Source organism: Plectropomus leopardus, chromosome 14 (genome assembly GCF_008729295.1).
Source record: "Plectropomus leopardus isolate mb chromosome 14, YSFRI_Pleo_2.0, whole genome shotgun sequence".
Taxonomy (NCBI): Eukaryota; Metazoa; Chordata; class Actinopteri; order Perciformes; family Serranidae; genus Plectropomus; species Plectropomus leopardus.
In genome coordinates this window covers 24200149-24216493 of record NC_056476.1, presented here as the reverse complement: position 1 = coordinate 24216493, position 16345 = coordinate 24200149, and the positions used below count along the sequence as shown (strand labels likewise).

Below are 16345 nucleotides of genomic sequence, written 5' to 3'. Positions count from 1 at the left end.
TTCAAACCTGAGCAACATGGCTGGACTTTTTTCAAAAACATGGGAAGAAAGCAATGAACAACGGAAAAAAGGAATGAGATAAAATTTAGTAAGAAGTACAAGAAAAATACCTGAAATATGTAATTAACAAATAAATAAATAAATAATTAAAAAAAAATAAAATAAAAAAGACCTGGGAAATTGCTTAAAGAATTATAATAATTTTGTAACAACATTTTTAAAAATATATTTATTACAATTATAAATATAGTTTTTCCTCAGGTTTTTTTTTTTCTTTTTAGTTTTTCCTTAGCTTTTTTCTTATTTCCTGAGAAATTTTTCCCTGACTTTTAAAAAAGAATTTTCAAAATCTACTAATTCCTTGCAATCTGTGAAACATTTATTACCAAAGAGCTAATTTCCTGTTTTTCCATGTTCGGGAAAGAAATCTCACCAATTTGCTCAGGGTTCAAAGGTTTAAATACTTGTGAAAGGTGTCTGAATGCAGCACAAGAAAAGTGATGTCGCTCCAGATTTCAAAGGGTTAAAACCGAGTAAATTACTCTTTTGTTATTCAACAAATGTAAACCCTCGATTCAGATATGGCAGGCTTAGGTTCACACACAGGGCTAAATCCACACTCAAGTTCACCCTGATTGAAAATCAATTGCTACTGAGCTCCCGAATGCCAAGTCGTGACGTCTCAACTTGACTGTTAAGTTAAACTATTTTTTGCCCCTGCTCGTTAAAGATGCTACCCATCAGCCTGCTACCCCTCGTTTGAACTCCCTCTCTCTCAAACACCCTCCAGAACTCCAAAAAAATGAGAGCAGCCCGTCCCGGGGCTGACAACGGAGATGTTTTGAAAGCAGGTCGAGAAAGGTTAGAGCAAGAAACATAGAGCGGGGCAGTGAAAAAGACAAAAAGAATCTTGCTTTTTAATTATTTTATTAGGAGCCTTGATGCTATTAAATGCCCCAGATACATTCACCCTATAGTTCTCAATTAGACTTGACAGTTGCTGCATTACCAACAATAAATATAGCAAAGGGCTCCGCCTCAGGCCAGGAAGGACCCCTAACTATGACCCTCATATTTAATGATGAAAACAAGCAAGCGCACACTCTGCCTCATGCATGTGCACATCCATGCATGGGCATGTGCACGCATGCACACACACTCTCTCTCACACACACACACACACACACACACACACACACACACACACACACATCCTCACCACATCCTGTGCTGTGGCTCCTTATTACACAAGCACATTAGGGGTCTGTGAAAAAAAAAAAAAAAGAATCTCTTGGGTTTACAAATGCCTTACAGATACAAAGGTGTACGCATAAAGTGCACCTTTGCACATCTGAAGGGCATATTCCACACTTAGACTTCATAAGTATGGCATCACAAAAATATAAAGATCTGTTTTGCAAAAATTTGTCTCCCTTAAAATTGCAATTTCTTTCAAACAGCTGTCTCTTTGACTTTGATTCAAAAGAATTTTCTGTTTCTGCTTTTGGGATGTCCCCAGAATAAACCTCATAAATTTGGTCATCCCCACACTTTATCTCTACCACCATCAGCAGTCAAACTTTTCCCTTAGCTATTGGATCAGAGAAAAATTCAACACTGAAATTTGTTATTTCCAGACAATGAATCTGATTGATTTCTTCGACTATTAAAACTGACGATTTACAGCAGACATTGATGTTCCCTACAGGAGACTAAATTTGGGGGGAGATGCATGTGCATCTGCATTTGAAGAACAGCAAATAGGAAACTTCTCTCTTTGAAATGACCTGTGATTCCTTTTTTTAATGTAACCATATGTTATAATTCTATGTAATCTTGATCTAAATATTTACATTACCGTTTTTGTTTAAATGTTATTGTATGTAACCTTGATATCTACTCTTTTCTACTCTTTTTTCTTTACTGAAAGCCAAACGTATGGACAGGAGTTGGAATCTAGTCGTAGCTATAATCTCTATATGTGAATCATCAGTTACTAAAGCTTGTTTGTAACAGGCTGTACTATGTTAATTTGCCTTGTCCCTATCAAATAAACTATAAAAATGAAGTAAATTGACACTGGCTGTATTTTATAACTCCTGGAAAAACAAAGCAAAGAAGAGGTGCAGACATTTAGTTTTCTCTCAGACAAATTGTTATTAAATATGTGGAGGGTGATCCTATGATCAGGGGTAGGGTTTACCAAGTATTGTTGGGACAGACTGTTGGGGTAGGGCAAAGTGTTCGAGATACATGACCCTACAGTTGGTGTTTTTTTTTGTGGCACACTTCAATCTGAGCCTTATGAGAAATGATTGGCAAGATGGCTGTATGAGCAAGAAAAGAAACCCAAACTTGTTTCGTTTCCTGTGGGAAGACATAAAAAAGAAAAAGGAAAAAAAAAGTGAGAAGCACACAAGCTAAGAAGTTTTCAGGGTATAAAACCATTTACATTTTTAAACTATAGTTTCCAAAACAACCGACAGTGCAGACCAAGCGCAAACAGTGACACAGTCAGAGGTGACAGACTTGTTTACTGGATGGAAATTCCAACAAAACATTCAATGATTCACAGTACTGTCAACCTGTTAGTAAAAGACTTCACAGGGTTTTTAACGCTCAAATGGAACAAACGTACAAATAAAAGGCAAAATTAGTTGTGGATTATTTTAACATCTAGCAAACTTGACAACCATGAGCGACAAAGTAAACAAAGGTCGTTTGCATCATCCCTACAGCTCTTTGTGAATATTTAATAGTTTACATATTGTTTACATATCAACAAATATCCTTCACAGCACGGCAGCTCAAGATGGAGTGTTGCGAGCCCGAAGCCTCTGTGGTTTGACTGCTTGAAGCCAGGCGTCATTGGCACAATACAATCACACAATGCTAGTTATTGTTGGTCAGACTGACAGATTGCACAGGTCTTCACGCCAAGTTCCTGTCAAAGGTTTGGAGTTTCTTTACAAAATAAATGTGAACGTGTCAACCAATCGTAATTTCAAACTGATCAGAATTAAAAGTGTGACATGAGCACAATGTTCAGGTGTCTGCTATTTTCACATAATCCTTTACAGGTGGGGAAACTTCATTTTCACATTGCTTGCTTGTAAATTCTATTTCCTAACTGTTCAGAAAATTTATGAGTTTTGTTGTATAATGTCTTTGTTGTGGCATCTCCTTCTCAACGTCTACACCAAAGTGGCTTCTCACTACTTTGACTAAAACTAAAATAAAAGGTGAATGTACTGAGAGGCAACCATTTCAAGGTCAAACAACATGGAATTCACAGAGTCTGCGTGCAGTAAGCACACTGTCATTCTCACTGTACTGTGACAGTCTGCGCATACTCACATACAGGTACAGCAGACACACACTCACGTACACACTCCCACAGGCAACTCTCCAGGCATGTCATTAAGCTAGAGAGTACTAGAGTTTCCCGTTGGCAAAGGCTCCCTCTTGGAACTGAGGGATGAAGCTCTTGAAGTACGCCCTGGGTGAGAGACAGAGAGAAAGAGGGGGAGGAGAAAGAGAGAGAGTACAGCAAATAAAACATCAAAATGTGACAATAATTGTGTTTCGACTGCTTCAAAGCATCGAACAAACTCTCTGGGTCAGTCGCAGCCCCAGCGTGTATCAAAGTGCAGATGAAAGGCAGAGTGTGTTTACTTGTTACAATTACAACACTGCATTAGATATCTACTCTGTATGTGATAACACTTTTGAAGGAAACACAGGAGACAAAACTCAATTGCAAGTAAAAAAAAAATAAAAAATCAAACAAAAAAAGTCCACAAGGTATTAGTCACATGTGGTGCGTTTAGGTTTGTGTGTTTGCTCAGCTTAGACTTCAAGAACATAGTGATGTGTTTTTGGAAATTAGTCAGTTTCTTGTGGAGAGTGACATGAGAAGATTGATACCACTGTCCTATCTCTTGGCTCAATATATTGGTTTTAACATCAAGACAAGAAATATATGAAAAATCTGCCAGATTCACAGATCTGATGAAGACTGTCGTGCTGGGGATCATGTTTCACCAGGCCAAATGAAGCCAACTCACCAATGAGTGACATTGCGTTTGAAGTGGTAATAGGTGCATTTAATCAAACAAAAATGAATTGGATGAAAAGACTGAGGCTGTATGGGTTAAACGGTCAGCTGTCCATTGGGTAAGCAGCAGCACTATCAACCCCTAAAAATGTATCAATGGCTTGGGTATTCAGACACAAACTTATAATAGATTTTATAATATATTTACTTTTGATAAACTAGGGTCTTGTCATATATGAAATAATAAGTCTTGTTTACTTATTATTGTAAATGAATATTGGCTAACCAGACAGTTACCTTGGCTAGCCTTCTGACCGCCCTTTAAGTAAATCCCTATGTGGTTAGCAAATTAGCTAATCCAGGGGGCTAATTTCTCTGTTCAGACTAAGTGTTTAAAAAGGGCTACTAATATTTGGAAATGTTTAGGAGGTTTGTTCTGCTTATCCCGATATACATTAATAAAGTGTTTTCCTGAATCTCTTGGTCTTTGGTTCAGTGCAAAGTTAGTAAGACCTATAGTCAGGATGCCTTTAATATGAGAACAATATTCGGCTGGTATAATAACAGAATTTTCCTTTGAACAATATTGGCTGAGCCAAAGCTGTTGTAGTCAAATCCAGGAGCTAACAGATGGTAGTCCAAATAGGTTTGCAGATTTTTTTTGTGGATTTATCAAGATAAACAAATGACTAACAAACAAATGAGTAAATAAATAAGTACACAGATAACCTTTGAGCTAAACAGATTATGTTTTGCCTTCTGCACCTTCTGTAGTCAATGAGATCTTTCAAATATTTACCGCAGTTATTAACCTCGGCCATGCAAAAAGCAAACACTTCTCAGGCTGCAGCCGACGCCTATAGATTCACTCTTATGGGGTCAGACAGGTTTATGTTTATTGAAGGTGGAATGAAATCTGTGAATATCAACAAATGGCCTGTGTGAAGTGCAGTCCAAACAACATGGTCTTATTGTATTATATATCTAATGCAAATGATTGTGATAAATTCCTTTGTGTTACTTGTCAGAAACAGTTTCACTTGGCTTTGCAGTCTTGGAAGAATTGTCCTTAAATGCACTTAAATCTGTGGAGGATGGGGGTGTTTCAAGACCTGCAAAGCATTCTGTTGCTTTTATTTTTATGTAGATGTAAATGTAGTATTTCATTTTGACTGTGTGCAAAATGTGTTAAAAATGTTAAGTTAAGCTTAACCCTTTAAAACCTGAAGCGACACCATGCTCTTGTGCCGTTTGCCCATTGCAAAAAAGGCAATGAACCACTTGGTAAGAAATGCTCCACAAACTGTAACAAATTAGTAGATTTTGACTTTTTTTTCCAGCTAGGAAAAAATGTCAAAGGAAACGAAAAAAAACTACATTGATATTTATTCAAATTACATATCTAAAATTATGTTACATCATTTATTTTTATTTTAGAATTTCAGGTTATTTTCTTGTTTTTTTCCCCTAATTTTTGGGTAATTTCTTCTTTTATTCCTCATTGACTTCTTCCCATGTTTTTAAAAAAAGTGAAGCCAGTTTTCACAGGCTTCAAAGGGTTAAAAGTCTATAGAATCATTCCTAAACTTCATTGGATCTAATAAGTCAGGATCTACTCACTTGGCCCTCTTCGCCATCTCATTGCCGTCCCAGCGAGGGCTGTAGGGATACGACTTCTGCACCTGAGAATAGAGCTGGCCACTGTTGGTGAAGTGATACACAGACTGGAAGGTGAGAGTGGGCTGGTCCCTTGGGAAGTACAATGGGAGATCCACTGTGAAGAGCAGAGGGACCGGAATGTGTAATAGTAGTAGAGAGGGGAAAAAAAGGATCATAGGGTAAATGCACCAGAAGTGATCAAGGCAGATCAGAAACACACCCCAGTATAAATGTGTTTAGGGACTTTCCTACCATGTACTAGGAAGCAAAAGTCCTTCCACATTAGCAGGAGAGTGAGTTTTGTAAATCCCTCAGCATCATACTCCACCACGCCCCTGCAATACACACAAATTATTTCTGCAAGGTCTCACTGGTTCTCATTTTACATTAATAGTACTTTGTGGTAAAAAGACAAGGACGGTGATGATGAATGATCGCTGAACACATGCTGTGATCACTTCAATGGAGGATATGGTCCCCTGTAGTTGACTCACATTCCAAAGTGGCTGAGGAAGGCAGCGATGTACTCTCTCCTCTTGTGATAGCCTTGGATGACATACTGAACCTAGAGGGAACAAGTGAGAGGTTCAGTACACAAAATCAGGAATTGGAAAAATGCATGGCAACAGCGAAAAGCATTAGAATCAATTAATAAGGCAGACCCTTGCAAGAAATTTTTCTTGCGGGGTTCTGCTTCCTCCTTCCTAAAATCAGCACAGTTTCAAGGTGGGCACCCAAGATTAGTGGCCAGAAAAGTGTTTTTTATAGAACATCATGATGTGACAGTGAAGCTGAGCTTTGACCTTTTTGGATATAAAATGTCAACACTTCATTATTTTATCCTATAAGACATTTGTGTGGAATTTTGTCATAATTAGCATAAGAATAGTTGTTTTGTGGACAAACGCATGTTTTGTGAGGTCACCGTGACCTTGATATTTGATCTTCAACCACCAAATTTCAATCAGTTTATACTTGAGTTCGAGTACACATTTGTAGGAATTCTGAAGAAAACTCTTGAGATATTGTATTCAGATGAATGAGACAGACACAAGGTCATGGTGACCTTGACCTCTGACCTCCACAATCTAATAAGTTTACCGTTGAGTCTAAGTAAATGTTTGCGCCAAATCTGTAAACAATTTGCTCAAGCTCTTCCGGAGATATCGCATTCACAAGAATGAAACAAAAGAGTTTACAGTGACCTTGACCTTTGACCAATGACAACCAACATCTAAATATCAATACCAATCCTTGAGTCCATCTGGATGTTTGTGTTAAATTGTATGAAATCCCTTCAAAGAGTTCCTGCAATATTGACAGATATGGACAGACAGACATAACCCGAAAACATAATTCCTCCAGCCACATCTATCTCTAGTGTGAAGGCATAAATACATATTGTATTAAGGTAATGCTGTACACTGCTACAAAATGCTTTTTTGCTGTTAACACTTGATGTCAAACCACAGACATTAACAGTGTAGTACATAAAATCATATTTATTTGCTAGCATCTGGTACAACATTTTTTTTAAAAAAGATTTTAAAGAATTCTGACATTTTATCATTAGAAAGCACAGGAAAACATCAAAAGACGGGGAGATGACGTGAACTGTAGACGTAATGATTGCATGACTCTAGGTCTTAGTACCCCAGCCTGGAAGAATACCCTTGCAGCAACAGCGTTTGTTGGATTCCCGGTTTAATGACAAGAACAATGTTTTCAATTTCATCAACTGCATCCCTCTTTTTTTTCCCTCAGCACATCTTATCCTGCACACATGGTTTCAGGGTCTGTCTTGCCCTGAATTAACCCTTAACAGGCAAAACTAACTCAGTCTGTGTATAGCCTCAGAGGAAATGCTGGCAGTACTGTACATAACACTGGAGCAGGGAGGTTTTCTGAGCCAACCTACCCAGAATGTAAACAATGCCTCGGCCTGTAGAGAGATTACAAGAGGTGAACTTTCTAATGGTTGCTTTCACTTTTAAACCAGACGACTTAGAGCACAAAAGTGGCATTACATGCAATCTTTGTACAGGCAAATTTAAATGTCACAGTACAAAGTACAAAGTCTTTAGCTTAGTGCTTGACAGCTAAATAAGCTGGTGTTAAAAGCTCTACCATAGAGTCTGTCAAATGCAACAAGAAAAGACTGCCTATTCAAAGTGCTGTGTTAATTTTAATATAACTTCTCCAATTCACCCAATATTTTATATGGGGCCTCAACATCCTTCAAATGAAGGATCCTTCAATATAAAATATAGTTACCATTTTAGTTTTTCATTCATCTCATGAGCTACATGTATGATTAGCAACCTTGTGCATCACTTAGGAAAAGGAGGAAAACTCTGAAACACCCCCAAGCCACTTATCAACTGGCCTTTTTGGTAAGAGGCGACAGGTTTTCAAAAATATATGAGCTTACAAAAAACCAGCAGTGAGTGAGTGAGTCTGAATTTAGACAGATGGGGGACATTAAAAATTCACAATAAAAAAATCCCAAACAACCAAAAAACAAAACAATCAATAACTCCTCAGGAACTTTTTAACACATGCACACGGGAACAGGTTCTGAACAGTGTTTAGCACGTGTTGACAGGTGTGATTAACTATTATCTTTAAGTCCAAAGAGAAGGTCAGGGCTCGCTTGACTGCTGAGCATCCTGGGCAGGTGAGAAAGCCTGCAGTCAGCCAGCCAGCCATGAAGGTGACCTGCTCCTTTCACCTGGCAAGGCTAAGCCTTAGCAGGATGGTTATATATGACCTGGGCCCTGCTGGCAAAGTTCACATTACTGAACAATGAAAACACGTGATGCAGAATTCTCTCAGTCTTCAATTAGACATTTTATCAAAGGGGCATGGATAAAAAGCAACATTATGACGTCCATTTCACCACACCAGTGGAAATATTGTAATATATAGAGCCGGGTTCCAATAACTGAGTGGCTTTTGGATCTGGTTCAAAAACACCATGACTGACAGACTTTACTGTGGCCACTATTAGAGGAGAACAGCCCTACTAAAAATGAAAAAGTCTTTGTTTTGGGCTTTTAAAAAAAAATCTGTGTTCATATGATGACATTGTAAGAACGGTCCTTGTTTAAACTGATCCACAAAAAACAACCGGAAATGCTGCAGTATGCATGCCAGGCCAGTAGTTGGCAGTGTAACTTTGCAATGACTCACCAAAGAAGAACACCGCATGCATGTGCAAAATGCGGCCGTGACGTCACTGCTCTCACAGGATCCATGCATTGTCAATTAACACAGCGACAGAAAGGGTTGTGTTTTCAAAAGATTATGCTCTGGAAACCAGTTTTAAAAGTTTGCATTTTCAAGCCCCAAAAATGCCGTTGTCATATAAACGAAAGGCCAGACTAAAACAAAAGTTTAACATTTCATGCAAGAACCGTTGTTATATGAATCCGGACTTAAACAAGAGTTGATCATTAATAACTTAAGGTAATAGCAAATGTTGGAAACACTACAAAGATTCAATGAGACAGTTCAGAGGGTTTGCATTTGATAAGCAGATTCTGCACTGGTTTTGGATTCAATAGAACTTTATCAAACCTCAGGCTCAGTTTTGCATGAATTTGCAGAGCATTTGACTTCAAACAGGACTGAACAGAAATCCTCACTATTAGGGGAGGGACTCAAGCAAACTCACATTAAGATATGATGTTTCCCATGATAAAAGTTGATATTATACAGTAACACAGGCATGTTGTCATTAGAAATTAAGACAGTTCAGTCAAAGGTCTACCCTAACCCTAATTAAGTTTATTTCATTTTAACTTTCAGGGGGAAGGAGAGGAGAGGTGCTTTATCACACAGCAAAGGCCGCATATTTAAAAAGTAAGATGATGAGTAGATTGTTACCTAGTAATTAAATGATTTAAAAAGAAAATACGTCAGGATCTGTTTGACTCATCTCAAGATATGAAAGTGATCAATCACATTGGAAATTCACCTTGCAGTACTTAATTAAAGCATGTTGTCGGCCAAGAAATAAATTCTTCACGTTTGAAAAAGTGGATTAAAGTTCTTAATCAGTCACAGTCAGGTGGGGATGTGTGCCGTTAAAGCTGCAGACTTACGTTAGTTTGAATTTCAAGAAGTGCACATATTTCAGTCAATAGAGACTGCATCAGTGAGAGGCTTGTTTAAGGTTATTTAACAGCCACACTCGTATTTTAATGTTAGGTAGATGGATGCTTTCATCCACCTTGGGTTTGACGACATAGGATTTTATCAAGGATCGTGGCAAACAACACACAATAAGGTGATATTTGGTAATGTGGTAATTTGGTAATGGGTGAATTTCTGTATTGGGATAATCTTGAATATGGTGTCCAGCACCACCCAGAGAGACTGCTGGAGGAACAATAATAAAAAACAAGCTGCATACACACCGACCTCAAAAAAAATGCAAAACATCTTATTTAACCTTGGTAAATCTCTCAACAAAAGATTTAAAATAACTGTAAAAGAGGCATTTTGAATTTGTTTTTCACTGAGAAGGTTATCCACAAGGAAAAAGTGTGCCGTATCTTAGATGCATTAAGAATATTTATGTATTAAGTAAATGTAGGATGTGAAGTGACTTAGTGTTTTAGTACCATTTTAAGTTTTAAGCATATTTTGATGATTATTTAGATAATATCAAAAATTGGAATCGTTTTCACCCGAACAACTGCAGCATGAAATTTTCATATTGTCCTATGCACCACCTTTTTAGAAATAAGAGCAGTTTCAACATTCACATATTGGCATGAAAGGATAAATTGGGTGTCTTTTCTGGCAATGCACGAAATACGTGATGAAATACGTAATGTGATATTGGTGCCAATGCATCTACTATAATGCACAATAAATCTCCGTATTGCAACACATTGATGGTTTTTTTTCTCCCAGTCCTAAGCAGTCAAAATGTGTAGAAAAACAGTGAGGTGCATTTGAGGACAGGATATATCATGAATAAAGCTGGATACGGCATTGCCTTGCCCGTTGCCACTGCATGGTTGTGATTACTCATCAACCATGTATGAATGACGGCATTTTGTGAAAGAAGAAAGTAGTAATCTCTGATACACACAGTTGTGTGTGTGTGTGTGTGTGAGACGGGTCTCATATCTGCAAGAGCTCTTAAACACAGACACGCATTGTGACTCAGCCTCCTGTTCAATTATGTTTACATGGGACAGTAGAGCTTTCTCAAAAGCTGCAAGGCCACATAAGCTGTTTATCTAGTTACACTGTGTGTGTGCATGTGTGTGTGTGTGCGTTTTAAGGGAACTGTGGATCACTGAACTTTCACACCCTTACAGAGAAACCTCCCACCCCCACTGCCACTGCGACTCGCAGCCAAGTGTTTTTACTGGCTGCCTGGAGGTTTGAGTGATGCAAGACAGGTGATCTTGCTCTGCAAGTATTCAAACCTGCCTGCACCTATGACTCCCTCGCCTGCTTGTCCATTTATTGTGTTTGTGTGTGTGTGTCTGTGGGGAGTGTGATGCAATACTGGCGGAAGTGCTTCCTGCTGAGAGATAAAGAAATCTTTTTCTCTGTTACATACGCACTGATGCCACCCCAGGCTTCATGTTATTAAGAGTGACAGATCTGTTATCTGACTACAAATACATTTTAATCCATAATACATTAAAATTTTTGTTTTTTGGTGATCTGATAAAATCCACATGGACATAAAAAGCCAAACACCAAAGGAAAATCGCACTGGTAAAAAAAGAATGACGAAAATAATATTGCAAGAAAGGAAAAAGTCATTGCACAGATCAATCTTGCATATAGTTCATGTGTTTTTCTTGAAAGCAACACAGATAGTGAAAGCATAGATGCTTGCCTTGATAACGATTGGAAATTGCCCCCCTGTGCAGAGCTTAGGGCTGGAGCATAAGAGAAAAAGGATTTTGGATGGTGCACAGAGTGGAGGTTTTCGAAAGTTAGAGTGTCTCATTTCTATCTGCAAGCTTGACAATGGAGTTTACAAGGTTCTTTTAAAAGGTAACTGAGAAGTCATACAAATGTACCACTCTTGTAACATTCAAATACAACGCCGCTTTTTCCTTTTGTTGGAGCAAGCGAAGAGTGATATTGAATGGCACAGACTAGAGTGGCTTTGAGCAGGGGAACAGACTGAAATTTCCTCAAGGCATTCTTGAGATTTTGTGTTTAGAATAATGGGATGTATGTACGTACATAGGCACAGATGGATGAATGGATGGACAACCCAAAGACATAATGGCTTCAGCCATGGCTGTTGCAGGTGTGGAGGCATAAAAACTAGTTCACAGTTGATTTTTAGGGTGCAGTGCAGAGCAGCGGAAATTATCTAGCCATACACATGCACTAACATGCACATGTGGCCGGGCAGTCTACCACAACAAAAAACAGAATAGCTCAGATTACAATACACAGACCCTGACTTCATTCTCTGCTCAGGATACCATTACTCCTTTATATCTTTGCATTGCAAGTTGTGGTATGCTCTTATATTTATGTTCTGAATATAAAATACAGCTCCTTTAATTACTTATTACGGTGTTATTGTGCTGTTATACAAGTGAGATGCCACAACAGTATTTTTGGCCTGTATATTTAGTGATCACAGTGGCAGAAACAACCTGTTACCTCTTCAAATATTTGTTGTGTAGTAATATGTGCAACATCCAGGCGATCACTATGGTTTGTTGGCTGACTGCTTTAACTCCTACTGTCTACTCTGCATAGTATGTGTGAAGATGTAATAAGAATGCCAGCATTGAGAACATACCAGCCTTGTATTAATGTTGAGATTATTCATTACCTCAATAACATATCTATAATTAGAGATAAGTTGTGTACTGGTCCCTTGTAAAAATATCATAGAACAATGGCAATGAACTTAAAAAGTGTAAAATTGTTGAAGCAGAAACTTAACACATTTAATTATACTGCTTTCAAAATTAATTTCTCTTCGCTTATCTGTCACAGGCCAATTTCCTACCTGAGTCTAAAGAGGGTCGATCACACTGTATGCACACAGGAGATGATTGAAAACCCCAAAGGGCCTATTAGCTTCTGGAGATGATTTTCATGAGTAATTTTTTATATGGTGCAGATGCCAGGTGCTGCCGACACCCGGCATCCTAGTCACAGTCACAGCTGTGCGCACAGTATGTGGCAGTAAAGTTGCGTCGATACAATCATAGCATCTGGAATACGTGGGAGGAAATAATTGATGGTTTTAAAAGAACAAAATGACTGCACAGCCTGTCCTCGCACGAATCATAAGAATGATGTCTTCTTTCTTTACCATTCTTTGGCTTCAGTTGATGAATCTCACAAACAACAGACATACAGGAGCTGAATATTGCTTTGTGTTTCTGCTGTTTCTTTTTTTTTTGATGAATCTCTGCTCAGGTTACTTTTTAGCTAGAAATGACTCCAAACAATGTCCAATGTTACTTCTGCCAAATAAATAAGCCACATGTCTGTTACTAAACAAGAGACATAGCTAATTGCTACTTTATCCTGTCCAAGTGTCCATTTTAATTTTACTCCCTGTAATCTTGACCATCAAAAAGCCACAACAAATAACAAGAAACATTTTGAGACTCAAGAACAAGGCACAAAAATGTTCGCAAAAAAGCCTGAACTAAATGCACCAAGAGGACTCCTATACTCTCAAACGACAGAAGTGTAAAAGTCTGTTATAATGGTGACAGTGGTAATATTTAAAGGACCTTTATACGACATAATGAACAGCAAGCCACTGTTTACTTTGTAAAGATATAGTGGAGTAATGTTGTCCTACTTGTGCCGGGCTTGATCTAACCTCTTGTGCAAACGACAGAAGAATGTATGGTTGTGTCTGTTATGCTTGTTTTTTTCCTGTGATTTATTTTAGTTGTTCATTTTAGCTATTTCTGTTTTTACTTATCATTAGCCCTTAGATACTGTGCATGGTGTAGTGACTGGTTGGCATTTTTAATTTTGTTGTACATGTTACATGTTACAATGACAATAAAGACCTATTCTATTCTATTCTAGGCAGAGAAAAGACATGCCAATGACACGTCACAGTCCCTAGGTTTGAGTTGTAATCCAAGGTTTTCTGTTCTCTGTTGTGGTAGATGGACTGGCTGTGTGTGAATGCTAGTGCATGAGGGCCCCTGTGTGTGTGTGTGTGTGTGTGTGTGTGTGTGTGTGTGTGTGTGTGTATCCCATTAGCATTATTTAAGTGTTTTTCAGACAAGGTGGAACAAAAAAAACAGCACACCACTGGATAGCTAATCAGTTGCTGTTGTTGTTTGCCTGCTAGCACCATTAGCTGCTAGCCTAAGGCTCAATCACTCCCATGTTGAGAGCCGTGTGCAGTCAATCCCGACTTAGACTTTGCTTCACGATATGCTCTGAATGTTGTGCTCATTTTGAAGTTCACACTTCCAATATCACAGTCTAGAAGATGTATCTATGTAGATACTTAAGACCAATCAAAACTTTTTCTGATGATTAGCTAAGAAGCTATCACACTAGCTTGACTAATAGTAGCCAATACAGTCTTCTCTGTGGAAGCTGCTTTAATAGTTAATGGCCATGGATGGGAACTAACACATATACACTGTTTACTGTAGTTTGAATGATTTAAACACAGCCCATGTAGACTAAGCAGAAGCTTATGTTGCCGAATTAAACTGCTCATTTGCAATGCCTCACATGAGTAAGAAGCTAACAGATTAACATGATCCCAGACCTCTGAATTACTGATTCGTTAATGGATGTAAGGTGAAACAAAGTGTTGGTTCAGTGTAGTTATCAGGCTACCAATGGGTGACTCCAGATTTGTTGTGGTGGTAATGACAGAGTAAAAATGTTGCATTTTAGATAGCTGGAAAACGTCAATCAATCAATCTTTCCTCACAATTTTTCCACCTACACTGTTGAATACACAATGCTTCCACACATTACTTCTCACTTTCAGATGATCTTGCGTCATGATAATCCATTCACAGCTTGCATGTGAATGGGCATGAAACTGATCAGGGTGATAGCATTTTGTTAATGTCCCCCACTACAAAGGCTGCTGCAATTATACACTGAATATTTTTTTCATTTGGATACATCATAACGGACTTTTTCTCAAGGTCAAAAGATAGTTTGAATTTTAAAGTCAACAGGGATGTAACGCTTGTGAAATTCTGGGCCTGAAAACAAATGATAAAAATATATTTGGCTGACAATTTAGCCTATAGCTGATGCCAATATTGATGTTTATTTGTTGTGGTTTGGTGTTGTTTTTCATACAGTGCATCTTTTTATCCAAGGGGGTAAAACTTAAAAACAAACCTGATATATGCATGACACACAATGCCCTCTAACACCACGCAAACACTGATTACAGCCAGTGGCCAGGTGTGCTAACTGCTGTTGTAAACAGTTCGGCCACAAATTCATTTTTATTTATTGATTTATTTATTATTATTACTATTAGTATTGTTTTTTTTTTTTTTTTTTACAAATTTCAGGTAATTTCCTTGTACTTTTTTTCATTTTTTACAAATTTCTTGCTAATTTTTGGATCATCTTCCCATGTTTTTGAAAGAAATTAAGCCAATTTCCTCAGGTATCAGAGGGTTAAGCTTTGCATTCTGCAAGCCGTTTGGCCTGCGTGAAATGAATGGAAGTGATGTGCATTAGAGGCAGTATATTTATTGCACTGCACACTTACAAATGTAAACTTGCTCTTTCAGGTGGTGATGGTGACATTATGAGCAAGATACCTCCTTCTTTTTGTCACACTGCCTTTATCTACTATTGACGCAGCTTTTCAATATGCCTTTCCAAACACAGGCTGTGACTCTCTCAGGGAGGTGGAGGGAGCAATTCTGACAAAGCTGGACTTAAACACCCAGAGACATGGAGGTCAGTCAGGGACTCAAGTGTTCCAGACACCTTGAGTAAGCTGTTCAGAGTCCAGGTGAACAGGAAGAGATGCAGGGTAACCGTGTGCGCTGTGTATATATATGTGTGTGTGTGTGTGTGTGTGTGTGGGTAATGGGGGGATGTGTATTTCTCCTGAGGGAAAGGGCATAACATCGTGTCTACACTGCATATCTACCTGTCAACCTGCGGAGGCCAAGGAGCGCTCAGACAGCCTATGGAGGATGGCCAGTACGCCCACGTTGGAGGTCGGCAGACACACGTGCATGAATGCACATACACACATTAACGTTAACACATGCAGCTTGGCAAAGACATCCCTCAGTGAACACAAGCTTTGCTGCACTAAAGCTTACAAGTATGTAATAAATGATTTACAGACCTGTCAAACAAACACATACACTGGAGGTCTTAAGCGGTTCAAAATGACAGAACCTATTCCTAATGGACCCAGGAAATATCGTTCCAAGATCTGATTGGACCAGATATTTAAAAAAAAAAAAAATACATATACCCAATCCATTTTTGCCAGAGATATTACAGACCAAAGCCAATACATAACCTGAGAAGAGAGAGACCTGAGACACAGGACTGGTCTATTTTATGGATCTGCCAAATCTGATAATTAAATTGGTTTCAGTTGTGTGTTTTTATTTTATTTCATTCTATTGTGACTTATTT

The 16345-nt window shown here is 38.3% G+C and overlaps 1 protein-coding gene across 1 annotated transcript in view; it reads right to left on the bottom strand.

The window, feature by feature from the left end:
- Nucleotides 1-1192: 1192 nt before the first annotated feature.
- The window catches only part of babam2 (BRISC and BRCA1 A complex member 2), a 99730-nt gene continuing 84577 nt past the window's right edge, over nt 1193-16345 (bottom strand). The window contains exons 9-12 of the mRNA XM_042500946.1: nt 6211-6281; nt 5969-6051; nt 5678-5831; nt 1193-3499 (exon numbers count right to left, since the gene is read on the bottom strand). Coding sequence (XP_042356880.1) covers nt 3436-3499; nt 5678-5831; nt 5969-6051; nt 6211-6281 — 372 coding nt within the window. The 3' untranslated portion in view covers nt 1193-3435. The remainder of the gene's footprint in view (nt 3500-5677; nt 5832-5968; nt 6052-6210; nt 6282-16345) is intronic.